We start from the raw sequence: 26735 nt of genomic DNA on the forward strand, positions 1-26735 counted from the left end.
ACGTGTGATGGCGTGTTTGATGCCTGGTATCCAACTTGCCTGGATATTTTTAGAGAGCATGTTCTGGAAGATCTAGAGACAAACGGGGCATGTCAAATCTTGTCGTATATCAGAAATAAAAACATTGTTTAAACTAAAAACTTCTACTCCATCGCGAGACGGAATACAAAGAGGCGTTGGTGAAAAAATAATTACAGCCGATATGAACGGTAAAGATCGTGAAACAATCGTTGTTTGTCTTCCAGGTCCATTTTCGTTTTATCAGATAAAACCCTTCCTCGCTCGACTGTTGAAAACGTCATTCAAACAAACCCAGCAAACCTCTAAGAAGATCGCCAAAACACGCGCTAGAAGATTTGCCGCGAAATCGTGATGCATATTAATGTATCTGCAATCGACTACGTCACGGTGCGTGATGGCTGTGATACGCTCGCGACCATTGTGGAATCGACAAGGCAAGTACAAGTCACGTGCCTACTGAAGGCTTAAATTCCACCTCGCATTTCCTCGCCTGGTGAAATTCGCTACCGGTTTTTGGGGTGCAATTTGAGAGGACGGTAGTAGCGAGTCTGACAGCACACCGAGTGTGACGGCGCGGGTCTGCGACCACTCCCTGCATAGAACAGCTGTATATTAAAGGTATGTAACAAAATATTTCCCTTCTACTCGGCGTCAAACAGGCGATATCCCGCCGGCCCGTAGCACTTTAATGTTATACATTTTATTAAATTTGCCTGTCATTTGAGATCGTTTTGTTTTCCAGCTATAACTTTGTGGTTTGATTTTCGTCACATCCTTTGCATATTTCCTTTGGCGAGTGTTTATACCGAAGACGTTAAATGATTTTCATTATGCCGTGGAAGGTTTGAGTGATACCGATTTAAACATTTCCCTTTTCTTATCAAACCACCTGTGCTGACCCCGAAAAAAATTCATTCACAGTTGCGATATAAACTTTCATATCTTTATACAATTGTGTTTATAGAGTTTGCATATTATTTCTGATATTGCATACATTTGTGTCAGGTTGACAGTCCATCACATTTATTATATTAAATAATATATGTATAAATGACATAAAATATAGTAAATGTTTAAAAATATATTTTGTTACAATTTAAAGTAAAGTAAACAAACTAAAGAAAAAATGTATTACGTTATAGAAATCTAAACACAACAATGATTCTTATGATAAGATAAACGATTTAAAGCCAGGCGTCATAACATGTTGTGTTTATATAGAAATATTTATGATATTAACAAGACCGGAGTCTCCGTCTGTGTGTATATCTTATCGGTATTTCATGGTGGCTTCGGTCTCAGACGTGTCTATTGCAAGCATCAGCCACTGACAGCCTACTCTCAATTTCTGCTGCATGTGTTTATCGTTACATCTGTTTGTATCAGTTCTTCCTTGTACATCTACGCTCAATTACATATGTTACTATAAAACTGTTGAATCTGTTATTATTAATAAACGATATTTCATTGTTATGCAAATGTCAGTTTTCCTATTTTAATAGCACATAGTCTTAATGACTGCAAATAGCCGATAGTTGAAATTAAGACATTAAAATTAAATGTGATTTTTTAACTAGAAATGCAGGGAGAGTTTAATGACGGGTTCGTCGGCTTTTATAATGGCATGGCATATGGAATCATTTTTTCAAAATAACCGCCTCTCTTTGCGCTTTTTTTTAATGGTGATTTCATTATTGCTGAGAGGATAAGAATCTTCTTATCATTCAGACATTTCTGTATAAATTATGTGCATATATTACGTAGTCACGGGGTAGTCAATAAACTATTTATATACCTTTACTATCGTTATTGCTATATCACATAGACACAAAACTGTTAAACAAGGTCACGTGTGAATCACTACTCTTCAGTGTATAACACATAACAAAGCATCACGTTCTCACTGCAGTTGACAAATCAATTTGTTTATATTTATGAAGGGAGGGTACAACACCAGTTGTGGTGTTTATACATATGTTTTGAGAGGGGCATTATTCTCCCTCCTGAGGATAGCGGGGGCGGGGGATGACAACAATCACCGTGTTCTTTCCATGGACACAGCGACTGATTTCATCACGATGACAACCTACATACTGTGTGGGCCGCCTACATTGATGCCGATAGCAGATAGAATTCATTTTCTCCGTCAATGGCTGTAGAAGTTAATTTTTAAGGGATCTTTGAATGATTTTTTCTGTAATTTTAGTAACGTTTGTTTCTATCAATGTCTGGGCTCTTTGAAAAACGTTGCTTTTATATAAGTACTGACAGTGTGTGGAAATCCGCCCTCGTGCTTCAACAGATATCTCAGTTATTTTATAAACCAACGTGATCCAAATCTACATAATTCCATAAACAAGCATATCATGTGATTCAGTAATTTAAATACATTAATAGATATAATAAGTTAGATACATTAATTATAAATATATTTTTCAGTGGCTGAGAGTGAATAGGTGACTTTTGTACATGGCGTTTTCCGCTCAGACTTTAAACCCTTTGTCAAATTTCATTGTCTGCCAGGGTTAAAAGGTGTGTGAATCGTGTAGATGGTTTAACGAGAGGCACGTCACAGTTACAATAGCGAAACGTATGCAAGACCGCAACACATACATATATACACATGCCCGCTAAAGACATCCAATGTTTACCTTTACTGTTCGTGTTATGAATACAAACAATGACTGTAAATATCAGAGCATTAAAACACCCAAGAGAATATTCTTGAACAACATGGTTACTGGGTTAATAAAAACTGAAACCAATTTATTTAGGGTTAAAAAATGAATAACTCATTTACATACAGACGAATTATATTTGCATGCATTAATCTGTTTTGTGCAAGAAAAGCACTGTTTAAAGAATTAACAAACCATTAATACTGTAACAACTGTATTTTATCAAACAAAGTTGTGACAGATTAACACTTTGTCTATGATGTTTTTTATTACACAATCAAGATATGACTTGAGTAACCTCTGTGGGAAGATAATGTCAAGGCCTTTGTTTCGAATTATAAATATTAGGGCGAGGCTTAATCACATTCTTCATCAAATCGTGTTTTCTGCCGTGGTTGATAATCTAGATATGTAAAACAAACCAGTTACTAGTTCTTGTGTAGCAAACGGTGGCTCTAATGTATGATTTATTTTGACTCAGCTTGTTTAAAACGAATAAAACATGTTTTAAGAATTTAAACGCCCTTGAGCAATTTTATAAAAATATATGATAACATTGAAATTTCTTTTAAAACCGTAATCGTCCATGTTAAAAATTACTGTATTACTGTAGGCCTTAGTTTATGTATCTAGATCTTATGATAACGTCTGAACTATTTTTTCACACGACTTGTTTTCAATCAAACACAACTGGCGACAAGGCGGCTGGTCTAAAAGACTGGTTTTTGCCTTCCTCCAACTCTTGACTTACAATGAAACTTTTTAGTGGATAGCCACCCTGAAAGACGGCATTGTTACCCCCCTTGTCGGAATCGGCAGTCATTTAATGCTTCACTGGAGATAAGGCGACAAACATCTTATTACTGTGGGCCGTATAATGTTTTTAACACATTACTTAAATATTACACGAAAACACGTTGGTCTTTCTTATCAACTATCTGATTTTCAAGAGATAAGTTTTCACTTTGTGTATTAATCTAAATTGAAATTTAAATGAATAGGAACGGAAAATATTTTCACAAACTGTCAACTGTTCGTATTCATCAACGCAAACTAAATGTCAGTGATTTAATTAAGTTTTCTTTTTGATATTATTCATTAAAGTTATTTTGAAAATATTAATAGTTTCAGAGCTATAGTTCAATGACTACTGAAAACATCAATGAGCACCGAATCTAGATGATATATCTTGGTTGAATTAATTCAATCAAACACGAATCATAACAAAGCGTTGGGGCGTCGTTTAAAGTGTCAAATTGATCCCTTTAAAAATTTAATTCAGACGGGTTTTTTCATTTAGGCACTGTTTAAAAAATCTGAAAATTCCCCACATTGAAATATTTGAAAAATGGAAGCTATGTGCAATATGTAATTCATTTAGTGTGCACTATATCAAGATGTCTGTTCCAAACGATAACATCGGATCCAATTTTTGCCGTTTTAAAGAGATCCTTTTAGAGTTGCGGCATTAAGCTGACACTAGTTCTAAACAAGGGGTGTCCAAACAAAAAGATCTTGATCGAAATCGGTAAGGAATTCTTAAAAGTAAGTATATCGCATGTCAAGCTGCTAGAATCCCCTGATTTTGAGGCAAAGATGAGACGATTTCGCTCAATTTACGACCAGAAATGGTCTTTTAAGTTGTTGTTTCAAGAGGGTTGATAGTTGGGGACTTTTTTAAATTATCAAGTAAACAAACAGACCTTTTTTCGTGTGGAATGGGACAAAATATTTTCTTTCTGCACACAACTTCGGGTACAAGAAACGGCAAACGGTGTGATAAACATCTTAGAATAAGACCTTTCGCCTATCGGTTGGTTGTCTAGTTTACGGGGAAATAGGAAAATGGGAAATTCAGACACTATTTCTGTTTTTTCGCTCGTTTTGCCATCCCGATTGATATGTATCGAGTTTTTAGATAGCGCGTGCTGAAATTGATGTCAAAACACAAGGTGACGAAACGTCACGCTTTGCATCATATGGACAACGAGCACCTGTGTGTTTGGAAGAACGTTGCCTGTCTTCTCGCAGCAGGTGCTTGGGTTTTCTTGGGTTCGAGTTTCCTTTCGTAAACGCTCTTATCTTCTCTTGATCACCCCATCAAAAGGAAGCGAATCTGCGCAAGGATAAATTTATGCAAGAGCGATAGCAAACGGTCAGTAAAGATGTCAGCGATGTTATCGGAAAACAATTCATTTCATGAGAAAGTTGTCGGGTTCTGCTAATTGACAGCAATTAACACGTCCAGCGTGTCAGAGAACAGTTTAGAATTGCGTTCTAACAACAAGAGATTTTTTCACAGTGATATACAGCTCGGAGATTGAGGTGATATATACAAGATTTGGTGTCGATTTCACGAGGAGATGTGTGCAAAATCACGTACGGGCGGTTTGCCTGTGTAAATGAACGAATTTTTTTCATCTATTTTTTGGTGGTTTTCGAATCCGGGCTGGCTGGTGGGTTGTCCATCAACAGTTTGATATCTGTGTAATTTACAATTGGCTGACTGATTAGAGAGCAAGCGCCTTATCTCTTATCAAGATATGGTCATTCACGAATTGACGGCACCGCCCTTTGCGAATCCTGTGTACAAGTCTATGGATAGCCTTAGAAGGTTGACAGAGAATAATTTTCAAGTAGAACTGAATGATTTGACACATCTAGGCAAGAAACCGACTATACTTATCAGCTTCATCTATCTATTGTTAAAAATATTCTCATCATATGACTCTATAAACTTCGAAAGGAAAATATGTTTTCAAGAATTATATAGCTTGTTTATTATATATGTTTTAAGGAACTGCTTTCCTTTTTACTTGTCCCTTTGAATCTTTTAATATTGAGAAACAGTTTTGATTTTTTGTTTGTGAGAAAACTGAAATGTTGTATGTCGGCATTCCCATTTATTATCGCTTTGATATGTTGAAATTTGAATTTTTTAAGGGTCCCTTTTCATGTCCCAAATTTCTTTACGTATATATAAAGTATTTATTATTCAAAATGGGCCAAGCTACTCTGCTGATAACATGTATCAAACGTTGTGTTCACCATGTAGCCTAACACTTCCGAATTAACGCTATCCATGTTCAAGTATTTATTTTATGGACTTATAAATCTAAACAAATATGCTTTTTATTTCGTCTCACGCGGAAAATTCAACATTTTAACGCACTTGTGAAATTCTAAAAACACTCGGAAACCACTGAAACCGTCCTTGCTCTTTTATCATTAGATACAGAAAATGGGAAAAGGAAAAAACATATCTTGAATATTTCTATAATGTTTAAAACTAGACTGTTTATATATAGGAGATACGCGAAGAGAGTGGGTAACATAGAAAAGTGCTAATGTATTTGATAAAATGTTCGTGTCTGATATAGTCTCAAATATACACTCACTCACTCACTCAGTTGTGACACCAAACACCAAAACAATATCGATGATGTGTTTTATAAGAAATACTGTGAATTATCTGCCTTTTTAATTTAAAAATAATAATGATTTCGAATTGGACGATTTACAAAATGTGAATAAAATAATTATATATGCCAGATTCCATGTTTGTATGATGCGAGATATATAAAAAACAAAAATGCTAAACTACACTGCTAAAAGTTTATTAGAAGTTCCTTAGTAAAAAGAAAAACACTTTCAAACGCCGTATTGCTTGAAATAAAAATAGTACAACGAATGCCTCTTTTATATTAATAATATGCTTTGTCTCAATTTTCTTTAATCAGTTTTAACGTTTATTCCTTTCTGCTGCTCAGATATGTAGAATGCTTTTTTTACAGTGCAAGTGGTGTTGATTTCATACCACGAGACATACGTATCTTATACCCCTCTAAGCTAGTTATCTCCAACTGTATCGAGTTTCTCTAAGCTCTGTTACTTGTAAAACAGAAATGTGTTTATTTACTCAGGGATACATGTCAGATTCCATGGATAAAATTAATCAAAATAATAATTTCATTTCCTCAGCGGCTGAAACTCCCATTTGAACGAAACGACCCTACAAAACAAACCGATATTTACATTTCTGAGACGCACTCAACCACACAAGCTGGCGGGGAGACATTAAGATGTTGGGAATTGCTGAATATTACTTTTTTCTTAGATCTTATATACTGGCGACATTGTTTCGAAGATTTGAAGCGAAATATCAATTATTTGTGAAGAGACAGACATGACTCAACTACCAGATTCCAAATCCTGGCAGTAATATATGATTACATTGTGATAAAACGAAAATTTAAATTCAAACCTTGATTGATATAATTTATCTTGCCCCTCCTCGCGAGATCTGCATATTTTGTTCTTGAGTTAAAGCCCTCTTTTAATAGAATAAACAAAATGTCTCGAATGTTTTAGAAAGAATATGAAATATATTATTTTATAACTTTATATCATTTCAATATATCACCATCAGTTTCATATAGTTCATATATCAAAGTATTATTCCACACATATCTTCACGAACAGCAGCATCCTACCAGACCTCCTAATATATCCAAGATCGTTTCAAAAGAATGCTTTAATAACTTTGACAGCTACACACGTTACGTCTCACAATAAAATATTTTGATTTAAACGCACCGGGGCAAAGGACATCTTAATTTAGCAAGTGTGTGTTTGTAGTTTTTGACCTGATTGAAATAACGCGAGTAAATTCCCACGTATGTGCCTACCATATGTGAAATCTCATGCGGGATTCAGCCTGCCTTCCTTACGACTAACTTTCATTCGTAAAGATCGCAAATTAATTTTCACATCCCAGAACTTTTTTTTTCGCTCTAAAAGTGCAGTTCTCGAATCTCTCATCGCATGAGGTAAATCTCAGAGTAACGTAAACAGTTCCTTCTCCGCCTCCCCTCCTCCCCAAAGAGCGCCCCTTCCTAGTCCCGGGACAACACTGAATTATCGACTGTCGTGAGGCTAACCGTCCTTAGCACACATCAACCACTGCCATCTCCGAAACGGATACTCAAAGGAATTGTTAAAAAATATTTTTTCAGAAACATGTCACTGGTATTCAGAAATAACATGTACTTTTAGATGGTTTAAAACTATATTTTATGAATATAACGAAAAGTCTGAAACGCGGTTGCTTATGCCCTGTATATTACTGAAAAAGTAACTTCACACGAGCTTGCGTTAGACTAACAACTAGTCTCTGAAATGAACATATTTTACAGAAAAAAGGATCATAGTGAAAAAATACCCGAAATATAATAAAAAGGAACCCTGAGACCTTCTTCATTTTCAGAAGCTGTGGAAATCTAGACTTGCCACATTTCCTGGACTTGCGTGGGATTTCTTGGACATATTTGCTTCAGGGTCTGTATGACAGACTAGAGCTTGCGTGTGCAAGTCTAGTTACACGGATATGGATAGCAAGTTCTTATATTCTGCGAGTGCGACGTTTCGATACAAATAAATAAAAGAAGTTATTATCCATAAAGTTTGTTCTATAGCATACTACATTATACCCAGACTAAAATCTAGTCTGTGAAATGAACATATTTTACAGAAAAATAATAAATAATAATAATAAAATATAATGAAAAGGAGTCCAGACACTTTCTTCCTTTTCTGAAACTGTCGTTATCTAGACTTGCCACATATTCTAGACTTGCATGGGCTTTCTTGGATATATTTGTTTCAGGGTCTGTATGATACATTATACCATATGGAATATTGAGAAGTAACACCAACCAACAACTACCGGTAGTGGCGCTGAAGATGGCCACTACTGATGCATAAATCATCATCATCATCATCATCATCATCATCATCATCATCATTATCATTATATTCTTCAAAGTTCTTCATTCGGTTGTCGACAAGTGTCAATGGTTAAAATTCTGTTTATATATTATTATTGTGATAGTGTCGGCTAACAGTGATGTAGCTGTAATACGTCCTATCCATAATTAAACATTGCTGTAGTATTGTATATTTGTTTCACTAACAGACATAAATTAACGTGTGATGAAGCAAGCCCCAGATATACATGAAACAAGCGGAACTGACATGATAACACCCCTCCTGTTCACATGCGATATTAAGAGAGGAGGCAATCATTAAACAATCCCATAAGATACTTACACACAAAGTGTCTTACGTCATACCATCAAAAGGAGACTGAACTTCCCAACCCTTTTGACTTATGACGCCATCACTCTGACGTCATGTTGCGTAAGCCGATGAACTTCTTGCCCTTTTCATACCATTATTCTTTATTTTGTCACAGCAACGCAATTATTCGATATTTAAAATCTAATTTCAATTTTAGTCAGAGTTTTAGTCGAGATTTGGGAATTTGGGGAGTTCGAACTCCCTGAACTCCCCACCCCACCCTCTGGATCCGCCAACATAATTTAGAAGTAGCCCGCTATTAAAAACCTAATTTTAGGTTCATAAAATAAAATATTATACCAATCATAGTATTGTGTGAGTAAATTACAATGTTATTGTCATAAGTTTATGTACGATATTATTAGTGACGCTATTTTCATATCGATAGTCATTAACAATTTTTCCGATCATCGATCGCTTTAGCCAGCCCAAACGATATCACCTTAGACATATAGAGATCAAGTGGACGCCAGTTTGGAATCATAATAGGATGGAGAATCCGGAAAAGAAAATCAATCGATACTTGTCGTAGGAAGTGACTAAAGGGATTGGGTGGTCAGGCTCCCTGACTTGGTTGACACATGTCATTGTGTCCCATCTGCGGGAATCGATGCTCACGATGTCGTTCTTTGAATTTGACCGATTATGTCTAGGGTATGAAACTCCCAATTTCAGCCAGACCACAGGGCTGGTTAGATGTAAAACGTGCCAGCCCTGACCAAAACTTACCCGCCCAAAAAAATACTAATAAATACATGTCTAAATTTTAACCCGGCCGACGTGAAACGTAACTCACTTGCTCATTCACATTATGTAACTAAAATATTGCTGATCGCGGCCTTTAATGACGCCCTAATGAACTTGTCCACCATGTCTCCTGGTAGCCTTGGAAACGCAGGTGATAAGAACAAGGAAAGATAACTGTCGATGACACCGAGCCTGTATCAGGAAACCCAGAGCCACGTCAAGGATGTTAGTTACAAGTTTATTTCAGTTGTGAGTAAACTAGATGCTATGTCGATATCACCCTTAGTTAACCCTTGTCACAGTAACCGTCAATGGTGTGGCTGGTCTTCAGCTAGTGTTTGTTTTGTTTCTTTGTTTCTTGTTTAACTGGGGCGGTGGGGTAGCCTAGTGGTTAAAGCGTTCGCTCGTCACGCCGGAGACTCGGGTTTAATTCCGCACATGGGTACAATTTGTGAAGCCCATTTCTGGTGTGCCCCGCCGTGATATTGCTGGAATATTGCTAAAAGCGGCGTAAAACCAAACTCAGTCAGTCAGTCAGTCTTGTATAACTCCGCACTCAGCAATATTCCAGCTACATGTATATGGCGGCCGTCTGTAGCTAAACGAGTCTGGGTTGCTAAAGACCGATTCTTCCCCGGATCTTCACGGGTCTGAGTGACTGGGTTTGATACATTGTACAGTATTCCAGCAGAGACCATATAATAGACCCGAAACATGAGTCTAATAACCAATTCAGACAATGACCTACGTTTCAGCCGATCCGAATTTTCGCGTGTGAAAAGAGACATTAAAAAGAACTATGGCTACACGAAATTCCAATTCCAAAATGGTTTTGTCAATCGTTTTGTCATGAGAACAAGGCGGTGTCTTTTATTACAATCATGTCACTATGGGGCAATGCCAGATCTGAAAATAATGGAAAAAACATGTTCACGGCAATCGAATCATTAAGTTTAACACCAATCAGAAACTCTATCTATAGCCTACGACAGAGAAAGCCGTTTTGACGTTTAAAGTCAACCTACCCACTTCCTCTTACGCCCGTGGTGATGCCGGGTTCGACCCTGTCCTTGAAGCATCTCCAAGTGTCCCATTGAAACCACTGACGTAGATAATTATTATGTAGGAGATTGTCGTGCGATAGTATCCAATCCTGTGAATTTATTCCCCATTCTTCACAAATATTTGACTCGAGTTGTTTCTGGAAGTGTCAGATGCGGCATTATACAAACAGTGGTGTATTGTATCCGGCCCGCATTATACACCCTGGTAAACACTGTACAAAACCTGAAAATTACACAATGCTTGTTGTGCTGACCCATATCGAAGTTGCGCGTCCTGTTTACAAGACATGTGGAGTCAGCGTTGTTTGTCTTTGCTAATGCCACCATAGAAACTCATGAATTATGAAAAAGAGAGATAGTAAACTTGCCGAAGATTTCCAGACCTACTTCGGATTGTTTGTTTTTAATGCTTTTGTTTTATTGTGATATGAATGGTTCCATGGTGTAGTGGATAGACTCATTCGGCGATCTTAGTCGCCCGATGTCACTTGCCCCGTCTACGGCCCATCTGAGTCATGTCATGTCTCCCCTACTGCCAAGCCCTCTCTGCAGTGCTAAAGCCCAAAATAAAGCAAGTCTAGATTTCCTCAGGTTCAGGGTCTGTTAACATCTGCAAGAAAACTAACTCACTTTGGGGGTCGGATTACAAAGTAAACATATCTAACTACCATGGCTGGCCGGACCAACATCCTCACCAGTGGTCTGGAATCTTGCCTCACATTTTCATCTGTCAACTCTTAATTAACAAGCACAGCATCTCGGAATTAAATCTGTTTACCTTCGTGATGTGACGCATGCAAGGTGAAATCTAGTGAGGATGATCTAGTATCTAGAAATACCCAGAGCATCTTCAAGAGTAAGACAGACGCTGGCCTTTTCACTTCCATTGAACAGTTTGTTTAAGAAAAGGTGGTTATCTATATCTTCTTCGCATATTATACAAATGGAAACTTTTGAATTTGGAGATAAGTTCAAATTCATAAATAATTTTGTTGGTGTTCCACACAGATCTTGCACCTTGGTCATCTAGTGTCCAAGTGACATTGTGGGCTGCAAGTTTCCCAACAGTAAAATGTTAGGCAGTAGGGGCACTTGACCGGCCCACATGAGGTGATGACAGCTGAATCTCTGGTCTCCCTAGGGCTCCTTTTCAATATAAATGGGCTTGTTTGTTACTATCAAATTTATATATATTCAGAGACTAAGCCTTAGTCTATGTCTCATCCAGCTCTCTCGGCCCTCTACTTAAGTCGCACATGTCTCTCACCCTGCTCTCTCCGCCCTCTAAGTCGCACTATGTCTCTCATCTTGCTCTCTCCGTCGCACCATGTCTCTCATCTTGCTCTCTCCGCCCTCTAAGTCGCACCATGTCTCTCATCTTGCTCTCTCCGCCCTCTAAGTCGCACCATGTCTCTCATCTTGCTTCTCCGCCCTCTAAGTCGCACCATCTCTCTCATTTTGCTCTCTCCGCCCCTAAGTCGCAATCTTACATGTCTCTCATCTTGCTCTCTCCGCCCGCTAAGTCGCACCATGTCTCTCATCTTGCTCTCTCCGCCCTCTAAGTCACACCATGTCTCTCATCTTCTGCTGTCTCTCATCTTGCTCTCTCCGCCCTCTAAGTCGCACCATGTCTCTCATCTTGCTCTCTCTCCGCCCTCTAAGTCTAAATCACCATGTCTCTCATCTTGCTCTCTCCGCCCTCTAAGTCGCACCATGTCTCTCATCTTGCTCTCTCCGCCCTCTAAGTCGCACCATGTCTCTCATCTTGCTCTCTCCGCCCTCTAAGTCACACCATGTCTCTCTGTCATCTCATCTCCTGTCTCCATCTCCATCCTCTCTCCGCCCTCCTAAGTCGCACCATGTCTCTCATCTTGCTCTCTCCGCCCTCTAAGTCGCACCATGTCTCTCATCTTGCTCTCTCCGCCCTCTAAGTCGCACCATGTGTCTCTCATCTTGCTCTCTCCGCCCTCTAAGTCGCACCATGTCTCTCATCTTGCTCTCTCCGCCCTCTAAGTCGCACCATGTCTCTCATCTTGCTCTCTCCGCCCTCTAAGTCGCACCATGTCTCTCATCTTGCTCTCTCCGCCCTCTAAGTCGCACCATGTCTCTCATCTTGCTCTCCTCCGCCCTCTAAGTCGCATGTCCATCTTGTCATCTCATCTTGTCTCTCCGCTCTCCGCCTCTAAGTCACACCATGTGTCTCTCATCTTGCCTCCGCCCTCTAAGTCGCACCATGTCTCTCATCTTGCTCTCTCCGCCCTCTAAGTCGCACCATGTCTCTCATCTTGCTCTCGCCCTCTAAGTCCGCACCATGTCTCTCATCTTGCTCTCTCCGCCCTCTAAGTCGCACCATGTCTCTCATCTTGCTCTCTCCGCCCTCTAAGTCGCACCATGTCTCTCATCTTGCTCTCTCCGCCCTCTAAGTCGCACCATGTCTCTCATCTTGCTCTCTCCGCCCTCTAAGTCGCACCATGTCTCTCATCTTGCTCTCTCCGCCCTCTAAGTCGCACCATGTCTCACCATGTTCTCTCATCTTGCTCTCTCCGCCCTCTAAGTCGCACCATGTCTCTCATCTTGCTCTCTCCGCCCTCTAAGTCGCACCATGTCTCTCATCTTGCTCTCTCCGCCCTCTAAGTCGCACCATGTCTCTCATCTTGCTCTCTCCGCCCTCTAAGTCGCACCATGTCTCTCATCTTGCTCTCTCCGCCCTCTAAGTCGCACCATGTCTCTCATCTTGCTCTCTCCGCCCTCTAAGTCGCACCATGTCTCTCATCTTGCTCTCTCCGCCCTCTAAGTCGCACCATGTCTCTCATCTTGCTCTCTCCGCCCCTCTAAGTCGCACCATGTCTCATGTCTCTCTCCGCCTTGCTCTCCTCATCTTGCTCTCTCCGCCCTCTAAGTCGCACCATGTCTCTCTTCTCTCTCTCTCCTTGCCCTCTAAGTCCGCACCATGTCTCTCATCTTGCTCTCTCCGCCCTCTAAGTCTCTCATCATGTCTCCGCCCTCTAAGCACTTGCTCTCTTGCCTCTCCCTCTAAGTCGCACCATGTCTCTCATCTTGCTCTCTCCGCCCTCTCCGCCACTCTCTTGCTCCCTCCGCCCCATGTCTCTCATCTTGCTCTCTCCGCCCTCTAAGTCGCACCATGTCTCTCATCTTGCTCTCTCCGCCCTCTAAGTCGCACCATGTCTCTCATCTTGCTCTCTCCGCCCTCTAAGTCGCACCATGTCTCTCATCTTGCTCTCTCCGCCCTCTAAGTCGCACCATGTCTCTCATCTTGCTCTCTCCGCCCTCTAAGTCCTTTCCATGTGTCTCATCTTGCTCTCTCCGCCCTCTAAGTCGCACCATGTCTCTCATCTTGCTCTCTCCGCCCTCTAAGTCGCACCATGTCTCTCATCTTGCTCTCTCCGCCCTCTAAGTCGCACCATGTCTCTCATCTTGCCTCTCTCCGCCCTCTAAGTCGCACCATGTCTCTCATCTTGCTCTCTCCGCCCTCTAAGTCGCACCATGTCTCTCATCTTGCTCTCTCCGCCCTCTAAGTCGCACCATGTCTCTCATCTTGCTCTCTCCGCCCTCTAAGTCGCACCATGTCTCATCTTGCTCTCCGCCCTCTCATCTTGCTCTCTCCGCCCTCTAAGTCGCACCATGTCTCTCATCTTGCTCTCTCCTCCGCCCTCTAAGTCGCACCATGTCTCATCTTGCCCTCTCCCGCCCTCTAAGTCCGCACCATGTCTCTCATCTTGCTCTCTCCGCCCTCTAAGTCGCACCATGTCTCTCATCTTGCTCTCTCCCTATCTGCCCTCTAAGTCGCACCATGTCTCTCATCTTGCTCTCTCCGCCCTCTAAGTCGCACCATGTCTCTCATCTTGCTCTCTCCGCCCTCTAAGTCAAACCATGTCTCTCATCTTGCTCTCTCCGCCCTCTCTATCTTGTCTCTCCGCCCTCTAAGTCGCACCATGTCTCTCATCTTGCTCTCTCCGCCCTCTAAGTCAAACCATGTGTCTCATCTTGCTCTCTCCGCCCTCTAAGTCGCACCATGTTTCTCATCTTGCACTCTCGGACCATCTTAGTCACACCATGTCACTCGCCCCGTCTACGGCCCATCTAAGTCGCACCATGTCTCTCGTCCTGCTCTCTCGGCCCATCTAGGTCATCCAATCGCATTAATCTGAATATAAAGATAGTGATGCATCATACAGTACAACCAGAAATTATTGAGAATTTAAAGATTGTAAATATTTTATTTTTTTCACTCATTATTCACGTATCAAATGTGAATATTAGCAGAACATAACTCCAGATTCAAAGACAGGTGAACAGTATTTTGTCAAGTCACTATGGGCAGCAATGCAGGCTTCAATGCGGCGGGGCATACTACTGATCAAAGAAGTTAGAAAGTCGTGGTCCATGCTGTCCCAATATCGGATCACCTCTTCTTTCATTTCAGCAATATTTGTCAGATTTTTCTTATTGACACTTTCCTTCATAAGTCCCCAAACATTTTCTATTGGATTTAGGTCAGGGCTATAGCTTGGCCAATCTAATAATGTCATATTTTGGGTCCGAAACCAGGCCTGTGAATGCTTTGAACGATGTTTTGGGTCGTTGTCCTGGTGGAAAATCCAAAACAATTCCATAGAACACGCGAGCAGATGGAAGTAAATGTCCCTCGAGAATATCTGTGTACCGCTCACTGTTCATATTCCCTTTAAATACACAGAGGGGCGTTGCCCCTAACACAGACATGCCACCCACACGTTAAATTTCGGACTGTACTTTGGGCGCTGATACAAAGGTTTTTCAGTTTGTTTAGTCCAGAATTTCAGTGTATTATTGAAACAGCCACACAGAACTTTCATCTGGGAAAATCACATTGTCCCAGTTAAAATTTCTATGCTGTAAGCACCAGTTCAACCTTCGCTCCTTTTGTTCAGGTTTCATGATCGGTGATGGAATTCCTCGACTTTTCTGCCAACCCATTGCATGCAGCTCAATTCTAATTGTCTCCTTACAGACAGCCACAGTTCCTCTATCAATCATATCCAGCCTTAAGTTTTCTAAACTCCTTCGTTTGTTTTTTAGAAACAAGAATACCAAGCCGCCTCCTGTCAATTTCTGGGCCTACATGCGCCTCCCTGGTGCTCAATGCCATATCCATTTGCAATATTTTTCAAAACACGATAAACAGTGGACAAAGGGATGCCTGTTCTACTTGAAATCACTTTAGCTGATCTCATGTCCTTGTTATAATACTCTAAAATCAACTTCTTCTTCTCTAAATCATCCATACTGAGGATGACTGAAAATGTCGTCTGCTAGCAAGTAAACAAAGGGGGGATAAATCTTCAAAAATAATGAAAAAGGATTAACGGAGTTGTCTCTCTTGAATGAAACCAAGCACTTGCTAGCTGGTTTTGGTTGTTTATACTAGAAATCCAATTAAACATATTCCTAAAATTCTCAATAATTTCTGGTCATACTATAATAACAGAAAGAAATATCAGTAAGAATGATAAATTATCAATTATGCCTCCTGATCCTTTAATGTGTTATATATTCATACATATCGTGATCCTCGAGCCCCTGTGTAAACAATATGCTGATAAACACTTGTGCGGGGACCTATCCGGGAGTCTAAATGAATTAGCCCCGGGTCCACACACAAAAGAGTTTACTCGCTCGCTCGTCTTTAACCGTCTTTCACAAAGCCGAACAGACACAGTCTTGACCCCAAATTTTAACTCTCATCATTTCTCCCGTTATTACGACCATGGCACGTGAGAGGTCGCTATTGTTCTCAAACCTCGCACGCGCCTGACTGTCACATCGAATCACCGGGTCCAGTTTTAGCAGACAATTTAGAAGTTGAAAATATTTCCGTCCAAGGACGAAACAATTACTATTAATTTATTATCGGAAATCATTTTAACGACCGATGGCAAACGTCTTGTCCACTTCCTTTATGTTAATCCGTAGCCTCGGATTAGGCTCTCGCGTTTCCGGTTTACCGAGGGTTGTAGAAGCTTAAAGAGGCATTAAATCTCGTTCATATTCGGACCTCAACACTTAAAAGAAACTGTACTAATTCTTCAGATGGTGATTGTTTTATCTGATTGGATGAAAGGGTTAGCGAGATACATCAAAGTGTCGATATTGGGATTTCGTTATACGTGTTTATACACTGCTCTTATAAATATGATAAAAAGTCTGCTCGGTTACTGTTGTTCCATGGACTTGGAAGACAACGGGTTCACAAATATCTGTAGCCCCTCCCGTGTTCGGAAACATACCGGGCGCTATTGTTTGTGCAATTCTTGGTAATTTGGGTGAGTCTCATCTTTTAATGATAATTATTGAAAAGTTGCGATATTTGTTTAATATTACTGTAACAAACCTTACAATTTCTTCAAGATAGATAAATATTGATATACATGTATTTTACTTGTAAGAATATTGAAAGTTTTTATTAACCCCGCAAATAAATCGACTAAGTTTTTTCTAATAACTTCTATTTTTAACATGAATATATCGCTGTTATACGTTTCCCTGTGGTACTGAATGCACATGGGAGGGGCGGCCATTCATAACGTGTACATATACTCTTCCGCAGAGTATCTGGTGTCTTCATTTACACTTCCGTGACATTATTTTTTTATGAAATATTAATTTATCATATCTGGTATCTATTGTGTTCGGACACCAGGATGCGTATCCCAAACAACGCGATTAAAACGTGATGTAGGAATAACGTAATACCAACACGATAGAGTTTTGTTACTTGGAGCTCGGCGTTCATGGAGACCCTTGGCGGAGGTAATGCCTTTATTTCTACTTTTAATCATTCGGTAGAATATTAGATTCTATTTTTGATATGCAGTTTTATAAACGTTTCTTATGCAAGTCTTACCAATGCTATTTTTGATGATGGCTAAATGTTAGCCAAATATGAAATATACTCATGGAAACGAATAAGAGAACACGTGAAGGTTCAAGTGTTCCTTTATATATTTCCAGAATTTCATCCACAGTGCAATACATACCTTGTGAAGAAACTTGGAAAAGAATTAAGGAACACTTGTACTTTCATGTGTTCCCTTATTCGTTTCCATGAGTATATAGTTATGCGACGGTGATGATCTGTTACTGGCATCCAATGTGCCCTTTGGAGTGTGTCGGCAACAGATTTCGGAGACTTCTTGATGAATTATGTTTATTTATTTTTTTGGGGGTTGGGGGTGTCAAATCCAATATTCAGATGTATGTTTCGTCTGACCACAGTGTAAGTGCATTGCAGTTATATGAAAACTATGGCTACACCAGGACGAATCTTTCGTCTCGGCCGTGACAGTATACATTTAATATAAAACAGCATATTAAAATCGTAAACCAGTGTCATATTTTTGATTTAACACGTTTTTTCTCCTTCAGTATGTGACATTGTCCAACTGACAAAAACCGAAATAGAGTATTTAATGTTTTGTAACTATGCTATTGCAAATGTGATTTGAGCTCCATGTCGATTTCACGTCCTCGCTTGACTCGCTTGTGTTGCAAACAAGTATGCGGTTCCATCTGGAAGCAAATGCAGCATTCCGTTCCCCAACATTTTGTTTTCATATATCTGTGGTATGTTAGACATTTATTGCAACTTTGTGGTATCGTGGACATTTATTGAAATGAGATAAGTGTCATTTGTAAATGTTTCCATAAGTTCCATAAAATTCCTCGAGACATGAAAATGTAGAAGTGACGTTTAACTTTTCTGACTGATAATGGATGAAACATTTATTATAGGTATGTGGTCGTTATGGAGATATTTGGATATATAATAAATATTAAAGTAAAGCGAAAAATCGTTTGTAAGCGAGCGTCTCAACTCTAAACTGAAAAACATTATTTTTGGATTTTCATTTCGGAATCATATGGGTTGTTCAATGGTAAAATCGCTGGCTCTGCCAGTAAAGTCGGCTCTCCTAGAGAGGTATTGTTACATAGAGACTATCATGTGCCCCTTCTTATCAGTTATATAACAAATCAATTGCTACTACTTAAGGAGCAGCACTTGATATACATGCACCATGTTGTGAATTCTTGCCTTACAATTTAATGGCTGCGTCAGTCTGAATCAGTGCAGTCGGGGTTCAGCTGGAATCATTAGCTGTACAGTGACATATTTGTACTAACCATAGATCGGCACAATACTCTAAGGTAATAAGGTGGCCACATGAATACGTGCAAACACCTAATTGCGGGTACAGCAACGTGCAGTGAATATTGACAAAGTACTGTGACTGTGTGTCCCAGTCCACCCAGCTGTGAATGGGTACCTCGTAAGGATGAGAAAGCCACAATAACTCCGTGCGCCTAGTGGCTGCAAGAGTTGTATACCAGGGAGCTGAGATTGATAATGCGATGTGCCGTTGAGATTGACATCCAATGATCGAGGGAAAACATACCAGCGCCTTGAGCATGCACTAGTGCGTGGATAAGTGCGCTATATAAATATCCTATAAATAATAAAATAATTAATAGTTAAAATAATAATTTCTAAAAAATGTAAATTAGAAGAACACATTGTCCCTCTAACAGACTGGCGTCCTTAGATGTACTGCCCGCTTATGTAGACTTGCCTCTTTAAAGGATATAATTACTATACATCATGTCTTTAGCATTCAGTACAGCCTTGCAACAAGGCTATTCTAACCGATGCTTGTGATTATAATGAATCAAATGCGTTGTCTGCCGTCTGAGGGCAATAACACAGCCTTAAATGAGAGAAAAAATGCGAGCTGTTGTTAAGAAAATAAACATCACAATTAGCATCCACTTTCTGTGCTGGCGATTTGGTTCATCATTCTGAGAATGTGGGTTCCAATCCCGGAGTGGAGTACAGAACTAGAATTTGTACCTTTCAAAGAAAGTGTAATCCGAAATAAAACGTGTTACATCAGACCATTTTCTAATAACATTTTGTATTCTTAAAATTAGCTTTCCCCAAGTTAAATCACGCACCGGAACAACACGATGTCAAATATAATATGAGAAAACAGTGATCAATGTATGTTGTACGTCTTCTCCTTTGTTGATGTACTGAAGCCATCAGGTTAGCAAAGGCCAGCACATAGTTGATATTGTCACGGTTCGATTCTCTTCATGGTTACAGTTTGTGACGATTAATGTGAATGACCACACGAATCCACTCATCACTCATCATTTTCGGTAACCACTTACAAATCCAACAACCATATATGTACACGTTCTCTTACCCAGTCAACAACCCCTTATAAAACGGGGCGGTGGGGTAACTTAACGGTTAAAGCGTTGGCTCGTCACGCTAAAGACCCGGGTTCAATTTATCACATATGTACACGAACGATGCCATTAACGATGTTATTTCAAATCCCTGTTTCAGTCTTTGTAGCCATGGAGAATGGTGTAATAATAATTACTATTTGCAGGTTTTATACATTAAGTCTTATACAACAGGGGCGGTGGGGTAACCTAACGTTTAAAGTGTCCGCTCGTCACGCTGAAGATCTGGGTTCTATTCCCCTCATGGGTACAATGTGTGAAGACCATTTCTGATGTCCCCCGCCCGATATTCATGGGATATTGCTAAAAGCGGCGTAAAACCCATCTCACACACGTCTTTAAACAAACCACTCGACCCCCTTACTCAAGTCACGTTAACAGATGGAGGATGAAACGTATCAGATGGAGGATGAATTTAACGTATTGCAATCCTCGGCTAAAGCTGCTTAATACCAATGTTTGTTGACGTAATACAATGTCCCGCGGCGAATGTTACACAATTGTTCAGGTGGGTTATATACATGTATATCTTTTTATTTCATGTATATGGTCTTCTCCTGGATGGGCAATACGATCATATATTCACCAGAATGTGAAATTTCTTGGAACGTCAATAAATGCGCAGTTTAGATGAAGTATAGCGGCACAACAGGAACCGAAGTCGACATATGAAAGTATTTTGAAGTTTTCAGAACTTGAGTTGAGCAGGATGGTTAAGGTAAAGTCGATTGTTTACAGGGAAAGTTGCGATTCCGGAATGTTGCCGTTGGCGCCGCATAATACGTATATACACTTCGACCACATCGCAACGCTATTTGATAATTGGTGAGGTAAGGTGAGGTCAGATGAGGTGAGGTGTTTAATGTCGCGTTCACAGTTAGTGTTCTTATTTAGCGATGTGGGGCGGTGTGGTAGCCTAGTGGTTAAAGCGTTTGCTCGTCACGCCGAAGACCAGGGTTCGATTCCCCACATGCGTACAATGTGTGAAGCCCATTTCTGGTGTCCCCTGCCGTGATATTGCTGGAATGTTGCTAAAAGCGGCCTAAAACTAAAATCAGTCAGTATTTAGCGATGTGGATGCACGTGCATGTGTGTCTCTGCTTGTAATAGTCTCGACTAATGCTGATTTTATTGTACTAGCCGACAGCGATGCCATGGCGAAGTGTTAAAAATGAATAACCTCTCAGACACGTTATTGCCTCCAAGCGGACCAGTTTTTCTCAATTACTCCTACTAGCGCCATGGAGGGTGACAATAAGTACCATCTGTTAACGTCTTTCGATATGAGGGGCGGTGGGGTAGCCTAGTGGTTAAAGCGTTGGCTCGTCACGCCGAAGACCCGGGTTCGAATCCCCACATGGGGATTACAATGTGTGAAGCCCATATCTGGTGTCCCCCGCCGTGATGTTGCTGGAATATTGCTAAAAGCGGCGTAAAACCAAACTCAGTGAGTCAGTCTTTCGATATGACGCTACTGGAGATCCTACCCCGATGTTCTCCTCTCGGACAGATGCTTGAGTTGTTAAGACCATTTCCAAGCTGGAGTTTCACTGGGCTCTTATTGTAATTTAAAGCATGCATGAAGCTTGTCTATGTGTAATTATAGTGATCATTGCATACAAAAGTGGTGTACTTAAAACTGTAAAAGATTGTCATTTGAGGGGAATTAATCAAATCTGTAACCCAGCCCTGTCACAATATTTCAAGTGAGTGAGTTTAATTTTACGCCGCTTTAAGCAATATTCCAGCAACATCACGGCGGGGGATACCACAAATGGGCTTCACACATCGAACCAGGGTCTTCGGCGTGACGAGCGAACGCTTAACCACTTGGCTACCCCACCGCCCCATTATTTCAAGAGGCCATGGGGCATTATGAATATCAGAAATTGTAAATTCTATATAGTGTTTGATTTGTTCCAGATCCGAAGCTCACAATGAAGTACGACTTGGTCCCGACGGACACCGAAACGCTCATCGTCTACCGGGACCGCTACGATGACGGGACGGGCGACTCGGACAACACCGACATGACCCGAAGCGAGGAGAACGACCATCGGATGTCTTACGCCACTTCAGACGAGAATGACGACGATGATATGATCCATCACGACCACGATGACGACATGATCCATCACGACGATGGCGACGACAACGTCTTCTCGCCCGCGAGTCCAGACACAGACAAGTCGGTTCAAGATGGCGGTTTCATCTGTCTGCAAAGCATGCCAAGGTCTCTGTTACCGCCAAGACACGTCCTTCTCAACTCGAGTCCGGCCGCGCTGGGTGAGGACGGACCTCTGGACCTGCGACAGAAGCAGCAGCTAAGGAGAAGATACAGCGATCAAGATCGGCCACCGTCTCCGTTCAGGAAGATAGCTCGACGGATGTTTACCAACAGTCGGGAGAGATGGAGGCAGCAGAATGTTAATGGGGCCTTTGCCGAATTGCGGAAACTTGTACCGACCCATCCGCCTGATAAGAAGTTGAGCAAGAACGAGATCCTCCGTTTGTCTATCCGTTACATTAATCTTTTAAACCAAGTCCTGGAGTTTCAAAGTCAACAGGATTTCGGCCACGAGTTACCTGAACGACATGACCCTCGGGCAGATGTCATGAACATAAATCAGGACACTGACGTCCAAAATGCGCAACGGCCATATTCCGGAACATCCTCCCCTTCACCCCACTCATTTTCAACCGGGGCGAGTGGGGACAGAGGAGCAGACGACACTTCGAACTTGACTTAAAGGTCAATAATTATTCAGTGTAGACGTTCTACAAATGTTCGACAATATTTAAGTATATCAAAGATTGTTGTGTTTGAACGACCCTAGTCAAGTGATGCTTGAAATTAGTGACTGAAATCAAGAACGTCCGAACAAGTGATTGGGACTTGAGATGGGTGTTCCATGACCATTTCCAAATTTTATCCCCAACCTATCAACATTTTCATGTCATCGTTTCATTGTCGTAAACAGTTTAATTGTCGTCAGTGTGATGATTTCTAGTTTTGTCATCATAATATGTACAACCCTTGAAGATCCGGTTTAGATTTGATCTTCACCAACCCATGCCTGTCTTCCCACTTAAAGATCCGGGTTAGAATTGGTCTTCAGCAACATATGCTTGTCGTAAAAGGCGACTAACTTGACCGGGTGTTCGGGCTCGCTGTCTTAGTTCATGTATGTCATCGTATCCCAATTGCGTAGATCGATGTTCATGCTGTCAATCAATGAATCATCTTGTCCAGAGTCGATTATTTACAGACCACCGCCATATAGCTGTAATATTGCTGAGTGGAGTGATTAAACATCAAACAAACATAGCATTTACAGAAAGACATACGACTTCAGTGTATAGAAAACGGGCAAGCTTAACTTCGGGTAGTCTACCCATAAATTTTGTAATTGTAATTATCAATCCTTCCTTGCACACTAAAATGATTGTCTCCTTCAACAAATATAACGATTATATACCACCGTGATAGCACTACAGATCTTCAACTGTATAATTTCCAATGCCATATATGTATCTTGTACCCCACGCTGTACAAGAGTTCAGCGTCTTCGTGTCACCGTCTAGTTCAGTCGGGTTTTTTCTGGAAATTCTGATGTTCCATCATGTACATCTTTGGCAGCTACTTTTTTATTCTCTGAAAGGAGGATTTATTTTATGGGGACCCTCAGCATTTTCAGATAATGCAGCATGTGAAGTCAACAGGAATGTTTAAATTTGGTCAAAACCTGAGGACATTGTTTTAAGGAACAGATAGGTAAAAACATAACAGCACCACGAGATCATCAAATGGTAGGATGCTCAATGAAAAAATGTGACGTAGTGAGTTTTTATTTAACGGCTCGATGCCGAGGTGACAAACCGAGAAACATTATCAGAGCTAACTTGGATTTTTATAAAAACTGAAAAATGAAGAAAATGCGCATAATGAGTCGTTTAAACACGGAAAATAATTTTAGCGATATGTACTTCCAACCATTTACCCCTCTCATAAGCTACGTTTTGATCACATTCTTTAGTGTTAGATAGTCCCAACACGAATTATGATCAATGATCTTACTGGACACTATCGTGAGAATCTCCTGGAGCTGTTGTCGTGCCTGACTCAGCGTGTCGGGAAACAGGCCCGAGTTGATTTCCTTCCGTGTAGGGAGAGAGCAGGTGCTTGTCTCAAGTGCGCAGGGTGCTATGAACATTTCTCGGCCGTGTCATCATAGACCCGGAGCCTTTCATCATCACAAGTGATGTATATCTGTGACCCCGTTAATGTATTGTTATTCCTTGCTGTCTGTATTGTGTATATAAGTAAAGTGGTCATACCCCTGCTTATTTATGAAGGATTCACCGTTGAATATATTATTTTGAATGAGATGTCAGGTATAATAATAATGATCATAATAATACTATAACCGTGAGAATTTCTGTTATTTCATAATATGTTGTTTTAGGAAATGGTTTCGTTTTGTTCAAATATCTCTGAAAGTCCGTGTTACCGTTTAAGCATTCAAGTTCCTGGACGTTCAAGCATAAGGGAAATTATCTGTGTCTTTGAAAAATGATATATTTCTTTATAAAAATTACATATTTCTCACTAAAACGTTCCGACTAAACTAAACTAGCTCTCAAATATATGTAATAACGGTTTGTATTTGTACAATTTATATCAATCGATCCACTGCTGTGATACACTGTAAAGACAACTCTAAGCCTGAGACTCGAATAATCTCATTGTGGGCTGATATGTCTTAAGTACCAGCCCATATTGAAAGACTGTAACAAAATCCTGTTCTATATTAATAAAACTTGTAAAAATAATGATATGCATATATCATATTTATTTTGGGTTTTCACATGTAATATTCTTATTTAAATATCTTTAAATATTCTGTAAAATATACAAACATGATTCATATTTCATGGTTATAGATTGACTTCTCTTTCTCAAATATTACAAAGGGAGATAACTTCTAGCTGAGATTACATCAGCGTGGATGGAGTTCTAAGATTTACCCAGTGATTTTAGTTATTTACACTTTTTATTTTTAGTCGTGTATATATGTAAATAAAATCTGTTCAGTGAATTTTTTATTATTCGTTTTTATTCTCTAGAATGAGAGAGAGACTGATTAAATATCAAGGCGAGGGACACCAAGAACCAGGGTCATACGTTTGCGGGTGTCGAACTCAGGCCTCTGGCGTGGCGAGCGAACGCTTTAGCTACTTGGCTGATTTCCCCCTTCGCCGTCTTATTCTCCTCAAACACTACTGTGGTGAGGTACTGCACCAGGGCTATTTATGGAAGGAATGACATTTTCAGGATCACGCTGACTTTCTTATAAATTCATTTGTGATGTTAGCTTGTAAAACCAACCCAGTACCTTTTACTTTCACATTGAAGTATTAGTGAGTGAGTGAGTTTAGTTTTACGCCGCACTCAGCAATATTCCAGCTATATGGCCGCGATCTGTAAATAATCGAGTCTGGACCAGACAATCCAGTGATCAACAGCATGAGCGTCGATCTGCGCAATTGGGAACCGATGACATGTGTCAACCAAGTCAGCGAGCCTGACCACCCGATCCCGTTAGTCGCCTCTTACGACAAGCATAGTTGCCTTTTGTGGCAAGCATGGGTTGCTGAAGACCTATTCTACCCCGGTATTGAAGTATTAACACATACATCGCCTTCAATACAAGTAGGTAATGTGTTGTCCTAAACTTTTGCAACGTATCTGAAACAATTTCAGCCTAATCATTTCAGGTATGTTTTTAATACACAGGAAATTCAGGAGGGTGGAATTTGTTAAAGAAAACAAAAACAGGTACAGATAATATTTTATGCCAGCCGTATATTCTTGACTGGTTGGTCGGTTGGTTGTTTAACGCCGCACTCTGCAATATACCAGCGATATGGCTGCCATTTGTTAATAATCAAGTCTGGGCCAGACAATCCAATGATCCACAACATGAGCACGGACATACGCAATTGGGAACCGATGACATGTGTCAACCAAGTCAGCGAGCCTGACCACCCGATCCCGTTAGTCGCCTCTTACAAGCATGTGTTACTGAAGATCAATTCTAACCGGGATCTTCAGGTAATCACATTAAGTCGGATGTGTCCAGCTGTTATTTACATCTTTATTTACATTGTACACGTCTTCTATTCCGAGCATAAGAAAATAATAATAATATATAGAGAGAGATTTATTCTTTATAAATATATAGGAAACATCGGGTGTTATCTAACTTCTTTTGAAAAGTATATATCACAATACCGCTATAGTAACCAGCATAGGGATTATTTACATTGGTGTAAATAAACAACGTGTTTACGACAACCAGCAATAAACGCCTTTCGAAAAATTGAGTAACTTATACAAGACAGAAAGAAACAAGGAAACGTCTGAAATATTTCTCTAGTGTATATATTAATGATTAAATAAATGTTAATTCCCTATGGGGGTTCCGCTTTGGAAGGGTCTCACAATAACCTACTTGTCGTACCAGGCGACGAAACAGATCGGTCATGTAGTTGGATTATTGCTCACCGAGACGTCAATAAGACACTTTATAAACAAACATTTTCAAGGTCAATCGACGTTACACTTTACCGTTTATCGTAATAACTTCTTTGAGTGGCATTTAGAAGTTGGTGTGATGAACAACGAGGAGAGTTCTATGGATATGCAACTTCTCAAATATAATATGAGCGAGGTTTCGGTGTAGCTACTAACAACGTTATCAAGCAAGTCTTCAAC

The 26735-nt window shown here is 40.3% G+C and overlaps 1 protein-coding gene across 3 annotated transcripts; it reads left to right on the forward strand.

Annotated features, from left to right (window-relative positions):
* The first annotated feature begins 412 nt into the window (after positions 1-412).
* On the forward strand, positions 413-25056 carry LOC124263869 (protein lyl-1-like). 3 transcript variants are annotated; one of them, XM_046698691.1, is made up of 2 exons: positions 413-639; positions 21881-25056. In XM_046698691.1, the coding sequence occupies exon 2, from the start codon at positions 21895-21897 to the stop codon at positions 22705-22707; it is 813 nt and encodes a 270-aa protein (XP_046554647.1). In that variant the 5' UTR covers positions 413-639; positions 21881-21894; the 3' UTR covers positions 22708-25056. The 3 variants fall into 3 exon arrangements, with proteins under 3 accessions (XP_046554647.1, XP_046554710.1, XP_046554581.1); XM_046698754.1 differs by lacking the exon at positions 413-639 and adding an exon at positions 16866-16971; XM_046698625.1 differs by lacking the exon at positions 413-639 and adding an exon at positions 17370-17458.
* The last annotated feature ends 1679 nt before the right edge of the window (positions 25057-26735 follow it).

This window comes from Haliotis rubra, unplaced genomic scaffold, assembly GCF_003918875.1.
Source record: "Haliotis rubra isolate DU_JTF1 unplaced genomic scaffold, ASM391887v1 Scf10, whole genome shotgun sequence".
Lineage (NCBI taxonomy): Eukaryota > Metazoa > Mollusca > Gastropoda > Lepetellida > Haliotidae > Haliotis > Haliotis rubra.